Genomic DNA, 9,234 nt, shown 5'->3' with positions numbered 1-9,234 from the left:
AACCATGTCGCAGGTCGTAGGCACGGACAAACTGCTCCTAGCCATGACACAGGTACATGTGGTCATACCTGAACAACACCTCCACGCCCCACAGCCTGTGAAGCCCGCTGCCGGCCTGTCGAAGCTTCACATTCTTTGGCTGATGGCCATCTAGCATCTTCATAAAAGTGTCAGGCAGCCTCTACAGCATGGATCAAGCAGTGATGTAGCAAATAGCAGAGCTATGATAAAGTGATGGTGAAGAGGAGATCTCTCCTTTTATATACCTGCCTCCTGGAGGAATTATCGAGTATGATCGTGAAGAACTCGAAACCTTCCAAGTCGTACTCCGGTGTGGCAGAGCGCAACCTGTGGTGGCGGCCTCCCCCCATCTCTGATAAGAAGCAGAAGAGACTAATTACTGCCCTTACAACATTATCATACAACATTACAGCAGCAGAAGTTTTGAGCAGAAGATAATCGACTACACCAAGTTATCATTTCACATTCAAAAAGCAATGCACTTATGGACATATGATGGCAACAGCTAGAACCATGTGTACTATAAATGGACCATATCTAGAACCATATCTATAAACACAACTAGAATCATATTTGATAAATGGACCATATGCATATCTACAGAAACTTGGCTCTAATCCAACTTGGTTCTAATTCAACTCTAACATATTTGATAAATGGACATAGTTGGAACAGAGCCAAGTTTTTAGACATGAAAGAAAACTGAGAAAAAAAAGCAATGCACTTGTGCTCAACAACATCAATAACACTTAATTAATTTGGTAGGTTAGTTCACAATTGCAATTGGCACCCTTCAAAACTAGGGATTTCTTTAGACATGAAACAAAACTGAAAATGTAAACCAAATTGATGGTGATATCAATAAGAAAACATTACCACTACCAACAATATTGATGGTGATATTCAAAGATAACACAAGGTTCAAGTGTAAAAAAAAATCATTTATTTTTGGTAGAAAAATTATTTGAAATTTGGTGAAATATAGACATCTACAATTTTGCATGACATGCCATGGACCTTAAAAACAGAAACTTTAAAAACTTTAAAAAACCTAAAGTAAACTAAATGTAAACCAAATCTAAATGGACATCTACAATTTTGCATGACATGCCATGAACTTTCCTCTTTCTTATTAACCTAAAGTAAACTAAATGTAAACCAAAACTTAAAAAACAGAAACAAAACCTAAACTAAACCAACCCTAAATTAAACTAAACCTAAACTAAATCTAAAAAACAGGAAAAAATATAAGGTCTCACCGAAGCAGGGGTCGCCGGAGCAGCGGGGCGGCCGCGGGAGTGGTGGAGAGGGGCGCTGGGGCGGCCGGGTTGGAGGAGGGGGCGCCGGAGCAGCGGGGAGGCCGCAGCGGTGGAGGAGAGGGGCGCCGGGGCCGCCGGGGTGGAGGAGGGGGGCGCCATGGCGACAAGGGTGGCGCGGGGTGGCTCGGGCATGGGGGTGGGGTGGGGCAGCGTGGCGATGTAGGTGGCACTGGACGGAGGGGGGTCGCCGGGGTAGCGGGGTGGTGCGGGGCGGAAGCGGCTCGGGCACGGGGTAGAGAAAGAGAGGGGGGTGGGGCGCGAGCATTGGCTTTTTATTTAGGGCACGGTTCTTTGTCGTCTGCTAGCAGACGACAAAGAGCCTAGCTAACGGACGTTAGTTTGGCCACTTTCTTTGTTGTCGGCTAGCACATGGTAAAGAAAGTGGTCATTAGGTGTCTCTCGCTAGTGGGCCACCCTCCTTTTTTGCCATCTGCTAGCTGACGGCAAAGCTTCTAGGCCATCCGCTAGCAGACGACAAAGAGACGGTTGACGGCAAACAATATCTTTGCCGTCCACTTCTTTGTCGTCAGTTTTCTTTAACCTTATGGCAAAGACCTTCTTTGCCATCAGCTAGCTAACGGCAAAGAGCCAGCTGACGGCAAAGAGGCAGCTGACGGCAAAGATCCTGTTTTCGGTAGTGATTGAATAAATAGTTACGGTCTCATGTCATGCACATTACAAGTGTTGTGATTGCCCTGTAGTTTCCCACACTTATATTTTGTCTATTCTTCTTTGTCTTAAACATATATTATTTGAATGGTATCTCTATCTTGATTTGGCAACAAAAACTAGAATGATATAGACCTTACAGTGACCATGGTACATAGATATATGTTTGTTTCATGTTGTTGTCCTGTCCACTTTACTACTGAACTGATTTACCAAAATGCGTTTCATATACAACATGGTAAACCTGTGATGTGTCAGCTTGTTTCTCTTTTAGAATGCGGACAAAATATTGGAGAAGAGTACCCCATTATGCAATGGTAAAGGAAGTAATGTCGATAAGGTTCAAGATAGTGAGACATCCATGTTGGTCTCCAAGAAAGCTGATAAAAACTATCTTGACGACAGCGAGACAACCCAAAAGTCATGTCTTGATGTAGTGTTCAAGTTACTGGCCACTACTGCTGGCACAAGCTCTTCGAACTCGCTGCCTGAATCAGTCTGTCTTCTTAAGTCTCAACTTCAAGTTGAAATACATCGATCAGATATGCTGCGACACGAAGCCGAAGGACTAAGGAAGTCCCTGCAGAATTTAGATGCATACTTTCTGGTGCAACAGCAAGCGCTGGAGGATTTAAGCGCCAAAAAAGAGAAAGTTAATAAGCTTGCTAACCATCTTGCCAGCATTATGGGTACCCAGGATATTGTTTCTTGACCTCTTCTGAAGTGGTTTTAGTTCTGGACTTGTTTTGTTGCGGCGTTTATTTGCACTGGTCGCCAGCTTTGACAACCAGTGTATGTGCTATGCTGCTTTGTTCCCTATATTTGCACTGGTGGCGAACTTTGATGCCCGGTGGATGTAATATGTGTAATAGCCGTAATAGCCTAGCATAAGTTGCTTGCTTATTTATTTCCTTGTTGTTTTGTTTATTTGCTTGGTTGTAGTTAGTACAGTTCTTTTTCCGCAGTTTGCTAGTCGCCGCAATAACCTATTTTTTAAAACTAGGCCACAATAACCATGGGCTACATATTTACTGTAGTGACCATGGGCCTCCTATGGGCCGTAGAAACAATGGGCCTTCTATGGGCCGTAGAAACAATGGGCCTTCTACGAGTCGTAGCATCAATGGGCCTTCTACGAGCCGTATGATCGATTGGCCAAACATGGGCCAATAACAGACCGCATTATGTGCTGTAAATGGGCTAGAGTTGGAATCGTCCGTTCATGGGCCGACCATAATGGGCCGTCGTTAATCGGTCGCAATATGAAAACGACCCAACAGATTAACGAGCCGCAAACGGGCCGACTGTAACCATGGGCTGAATTTGGCCCACAAGCAGAAAAGGCCAGTAACGGTCCGTAAGTAACGAATGCTGGAAATGAGCCCAAGAATAAATGGGCCCTAAGAAGGCCGAAAGATACATGGGTTAGAAACGGCCCAATGGAATAATGGGCCGTTAATGGGTATAAGTGGTACACTGTTCATTACGGACCAGTTTCACCACGGGCCGTTAATGGGCCAAGGGTTACAAAGGGCCTCATGGGCCATACATGGGCCGGGAGTTACAACTGGCTGGAATCATATTGGACGTCCTAGATGAAACTACTAGGCTTAATTCGGATAGGTCGTAACAGGCCGTGAGTTAGTGGGTCGTAAATGGGCTATATACGAACATACCGTTAATAGGCTTTCCATGGGCCGGCCCGCTACCTTTTGACCAAGTCAAACAGGTCGGCCTTTTCACCGGAATGGGCCTCTATTGGGTCGTACCACATGTCGATGTATCATAGACGCCTCATGTCCAATGAGTGGATGACATCTATCCCAATGGGTGAGCCGACACGTGGTTCTTCTGGCCATTGAGAATTTTACACATGGAAAATCCCCATTGGTTCGAGTTGTTAACGGGTTATCGAATCCAAAACCAGACCCGATAGCTTAACGGCGACCCGTTACGGTGGATGCCACGTGTCGGTCACCCTTGACGAAAGCACTTCCATGACGCGCCATTTATCGTCATGGAAGTGGACACTTCAGTGATGACAATTCTGGTAATGTAATGGAACACTTCTACGACGGCATGAGTATGACTATCTTTATTCTGTCATAAAATTTTCATGGATGTACATTCATGACAGAAAATGTGACCTACTGTGACAAACACGTATCATCATGGAAGTGTATTTTTTTGTAGTGCTAGCTCAAGATATAAGTGAAGCACATAGAGTATTCTAATAAATTCACGATTCATGTGTGTCCCTCTCAAAAAGTGTGTACATCAAGAACGATTATGGTAAACTAAAACCAAATACTCATATCATACAAGACGCTCCAAGCAAAACACATATCGTGTGGTGAATAAAAATATAGCCTGAAGTAAATTTACCGATGAAACGAAGACAAAAGAGGGGATGCCATCCTGGGCATCCCTAAGCTTGAATGCTTGGTTGTCCTTGAATATTACCTTGGGGTGTATAAAAACAATCCAAAGACAAATGCAAAACAATTACAATTGGATCTAAAAAGGGTATGGGAATCTACAGATGTATTTAGAAAATATATATCAGAATGTATATAAGCCCATTGATTTGTTCAGGCAGTACAGGCTTTAGATATCAGAATTTGAGAAAGCAATATTAATTGCAACTAGTATACATGTGGCCATAAGTGATCCCATGAATGTCGATTTGAATGCTAAGAAAACATTGATGCTTCTTGTGATATCTGTGAGTAGTGGACAAAAAGGTGAAAGCCAATTTAGTATATTCCATTTGAATGCTAAGGAATCAAGTTGAATATATAAACCAATTAAAGAAGAGGACACTAACAAACATTTAGTACATTTTTTGGCAGGAATAGACCTAACAAATATTACCTTAGACAAGTAAAAAATCCTCTCCATCCCAACCACTTCATTGCAATATTAAAATGAGACAGATTCCCTAGCCAAATTTGTAGCAGTAATGTTCATTCAACCTCTGAACTATATTTGGCTAGGGAATATAGTATAGGGAATCTGTCTCATTTCAATCCAAATTCTTGTGTGGTTGATTAAGGCTCTCCTTGATAAGGAATAACAACCTGCACACTTCAGAAGAAATCTAGATGAGGGAACCAAAAAATCTTCAGACAGTGGCGGCGCTAGGGGTCTTCCCCGGACTTCCATGAAATACTAAAGAATTGTTCGATCCATTTGTATGCTGCTACTGGCTTGCTGTATATTTGTTGTCATATTGATATAAAATTGCACAAATGATTACCAAGGAAGAAATTTCTGGCTCCGCCACTGTCTTCAGCTATGTGCATTCATGAAAAATTAAGAAATCAGGCACGCAGATTGAAGGAGGAGCTCATGTGGACCTGGTGCTTCACCGTAGTTGAGGACTCGAGGGCACGACATCCCCTTATGCACTCACGAGAGGGCTTACTGGATTTGAAGAAAAGAGGAGGCGGCGGCCGCTGAACTTGCCACCAGTGACGACACATCTGCCCCTCTCATGCGTGTGTGCTGCAACAGAGGAGGCGGGGCTGAGGCACTGCGTCGGGCCGACCAACAACTATTGCAGTTGCTCCGGCCAGCGAGCCTACCTTCCACGGCCGACCCCGGCTCCTTGCTCATGCTGCTCCAGCCGGCGCACCGTCCGACACTCTCCCACCCATATCAGTTCCGCCTACCTGCGCCAGACTCGCCTCGAGCCGGCCGCCGCCATGAAGCTTAACCAGCGGGATGTGGTTCTGCGAGGAGGAGAAACGCGAAGGGGAGTTGGGCTCGATGTGGGGAGGGATGTGCACTGCGGTAGGGGTGCGGGCGAGGAGGAAGGAGAGGTGCAGTGGCTCTGGCGACGAGGAGGAACTCTCCCACCCGCATCCGGCGCCCGGCTGCTTCCGCCTACCTGCGCCAGGCTCGCCTCGATCCGGCCGTCGCCATGGAGCCTAAACAACGGGATGTGGTTCTGGGAGTAGGAGAAACGTGAAGGGAGTTGGGCTCGATGATGGGAGGGATGTGCACCGCGACAGGGGTGCGGGTGAGGAGCAAGGAGAGGTGTGGCGGCTCTGGTGACGAGTAAGGAGGAGGAAGGCGTGCTACGGATGTGGTGATTGGGGAAGGGTTTGCCACCAGCGCAGGGTGTGACGCGCACTGAGAGGAAGCACGCCTCGCACGAGGGACCCAACGCGTGGCGCTCGCAAGTCCAGTTGTCAGTTGTGCGTCGGCCACACGGACCCAACAACGAGCGAACACAACACAGCTAACCACCGGCCCCACCCCTCGACATGGCCCCAACATCAGTGGCCTTTGTAAAACTAAAATAATGACACTAGACGACCAGGAAGAAAAAAAGGCAAGTGCACCGAACAACCCGGAGAAAAGACGAGTGAGTGGACGCGACAGTGCGTGGATGTCAGCCTCGGCACTGCTCATGCAGGAACCCAACAACTCTCTTCCGTAATCAAAGCGACATGGATTGCACGAAGCCCACCGGCCGACGTGTAGGACCAGCATCAAACTGGACCACCCATCATTGTGTAGGAAGACGCGGGTGTGCAGGCGTCGGCTCACCCTATTTTTCGCATGCATCACATTGCCCCACGCCTCTCTGTTGGTAAGGGCTCACCAAAAACATCCGCACTAACACTAGCGCAGAGAAAAACAACAGAAAGTCGCTTACACGTAGGACCAACGGCCATTTTGGCCCACTCGTCATTGCATGGACGGGTAGCATCGGGCGTGGTTGTGTCGTTCCAGCAGGCTACCGAGCCAGGAGGAGCCAAGGACGCGCGATGCTATGCGCACACATGGTGCCCAAGGAGAGATCGTCCGCGACCAAGAAAGCAATGACCCAGCCAATAGCGCTGGACGCTGAGCCCACAGGTCATCACCCCCAATGAACTCACCACACGGTGAAAAACGACAACATAGATTTGCAGCGACGATCCAACGTGAGGCAGCGAAACAAAGACCAGGTTGACCAAGATCTAACAGACGAAAACGATGCAAATCGGGGGAGTACCAAGGAGGCGAGTTGCCCAGCCACCTTATAGGTTTAAATTAATATTATTATGTCCTTGCTTGCTACTAATCAATCTTATGTGGATTTCATTTATGAAATATACACCCCGAAGGGATGCCTTGGAGAGGCACCACTTACATCTTAGGGAGAGAGAAGAAAGAGTGCATCCTTATGGAGCCTCTTTTATTAGAGTATTTTACCCAATCATGCTCAATTTTAAAAACTGATCGAGACAATATGAAATTACGAATGTTACAAAAATGATAAATTACTCCCTTTCCATCCAAACAATAGATGAAATCATTGCTTCCCTTATATTCCAAGTGCTAAATACTTAGCCAGCCAAACACTAGAAAATGACATTGAACCTCAATATCAGTATCTTAAGATATTTGACAATTGAGCCAATCCAATGGAAAGACCATTTTTCTCTTAAGCAATCCAATAGCAAGACCATTTTTCTCTTAAGCAACCTTTTTTAAGATGAAATGGCAAGACCTTGGCTTGAATGTCTACATCCAAACAGAGCATTCAAAAAAGCAGATCAGAAATAATAAGGTGGATGGGCTTGGTAGGCTCGCCCACCCACTCGCACAACAGGCCAATCAGGCCCATCCACTTGCACGGCCCGCACTATGCTTCTTCTCTATCAAGAAATGGTACAGCGTTAAAGCCACCAGATCCCACGGCGCAGAACTACCCCAAACACCAACCAAAATCCACCCCCAAACTAGGTCATCCATGTCTGGCGGCGGGCAAGCAGCGGTCTCGTTCCTGACGAAGCTCGCAAAGGTGGCTGCCGGGTTGGGCTTGACGGCATCTGCCGTCTCCACGTCCCTCTACACGGTGGACGGCGGCCAACGCGCGGTCATCTTCGACCGCTTCCAGGGCGTTCTCCCGGCGGTCGTCTCGGAGGGCACCCACTTCCTCGTCCCCTGGCTCCAGAAGCCCTTCCTCTTCGACATCCGCACGCGCCCGCACAGCTTCTCCTCCACCTCCGGAACCAAGGATCTCCAGATGGTCAGCCTCACGCTCCGCGTCCTCGCCCGCCCCGACGTGGAACGCCTTCCTGAAATCTTCACCAACCTCGGCCTCGACTACGACGACAAGGTGCTCCCCTCCATCGGCAACGAGGTGCTCAAGGCCGTCGTCGCCCAGTTCAACGCAGACCAGCTCCTCACCGACCGTCCCCACGTCTCTGCCCTCGTCCGTGAAGCCCTCGTCCGCCGCGCCGGCGAGTTCAACATCGTGCTCGATGACGTCGCCATCACCCACCTCGCCTACGGGCACGACTTCGCCCAGGCCGTTGAGAAGAAGCAGGTCGCGCAGCAGGAGGCTGAGCGCTCCAGGTTCCTCGTTGCGCGTGCAGAGCAGGAGAGGCGTGCTGCTATCGTTCGCGCGGAGGGAGAGAGCGAGTCCGCACGGCTCATCTCAGATGCCACCGCTCTTGTAGGCAATGGCCTGATCGAGCTCAGGAGGATCGAGGCTGCCAAGGAGATAGCTGGGGTGATTGCGCGCTCACCCAATGTTTCCTACATCCCTTCTGGCAACAACGGCCAGATGCTGCTTGGGCTCAGCACTGCCCGGTGAATGAATTGCCACTTATCTTCCAGTTGGTCACAGTACTTTCGTCACTTCAGATGCCCAATTATCCTTCACTTGATTACAATACTTGAATAACTTCAGATGCTTCGACATAGTAGTTATGATTTTATCGTAGAATGGAGACTTCTATTATGGAGGAGTCATTGAACAAATGTTGTATTTTGGTTGCCAACCTATGCTATATTTGTGCTTATGATGCGTTCTTGAATTACATGAACCTTTTTATTATTGCAGGGATATGGTCCTCAATGGTTATTGCTCAGAGGCAACTTGGTTTTTGAATTATTGGTTTCATTTGTTGTTTTTTCTGATTAAAGTTCTACTATTGTTTTGTTGATCATATTTGTTATTGCATAGTTTGGTCTGGGTAGCCGTGCAACGCGCAGCAAAATATTGCACTCTGTTTTGTAAATAGGGTGAGCATGCATGAGCTGCATTTGTCAACACTACATCTGCTTGTAGTTAATCTTTTGTTGATTTTCTGGTTTTACTACTAGTGAAGTATACTAGAACTAGCGTATTTGACCATGCATTGCAATGGAAACATAAATATTAGTTATCCTACGTATACTTTACCCTCACCGTATACTAGATTTTGATAGCATTTTATTT

General features: G+C 47.1%; 1 protein-coding gene and 1 long non-coding RNA gene across 3 annotated transcripts; one reads left to right on the top strand and one right to left on the bottom strand.

Annotated features, from left to right (window-relative positions):
• Positions 1-4,404: 4,404 nt before the first annotated feature.
• On the bottom strand, positions 4,405-6,155 carry LOC123127472 (uncharacterized). 2 transcript variants are annotated; one of them, XR_006462508.1, is made up of 3 exons: positions 5,369-6,131; positions 4,884-5,089; positions 4,405-4,732 (listed from the first exon to the last, which is right to left on the bottom strand). It is a non-coding gene; the product is annotated as an uncharacterized lncRNA (long non-coding RNA). The 2 variants fall into 2 exon arrangements; XR_006462507.1 differs by having other exon boundaries at positions 4,884-6,155.
• Positions 6,156-7,688: 1,533 nt separating this feature from the next.
• LOC123127471 (prohibitin-3, mitochondrial) lies at positions 7,689-8,855 on the top strand. Its single transcript, XM_044547197.1, has one exon. The coding sequence runs from the start codon at positions 7,759-7,761 to the stop codon at positions 8,605-8,607; it is 849 nt and encodes a 282-aa protein (XP_044403132.1). The 5' UTR covers positions 7,689-7,758; the 3' UTR covers positions 8,608-8,855.
• The last annotated feature ends 379 nt before the right edge of the window (positions 8,856-9,234 follow it).

Source organism: Triticum aestivum, chromosome 6A (assembly GCF_018294505.1).
Source record: "Triticum aestivum cultivar Chinese Spring chromosome 6A, IWGSC CS RefSeq v2.1, whole genome shotgun sequence".
NCBI lineage: Eukaryota > Viridiplantae > Streptophyta > Magnoliopsida > Poales > Poaceae > Triticum > Triticum aestivum.
Note: the sequence above shows the minus strand (reverse complement) of the source record. Positions and strands in the feature narration are given on the sequence as shown.

Coding starts and splice junctions, on each gene's coding strand:
- LOC123127471 (XM_044547197.1), top strand. CDS start 7,759: ATGTCTGGCGGCGGGCAAGCAGCGGTCTCGTTCCTGACGAAGCTCGCA.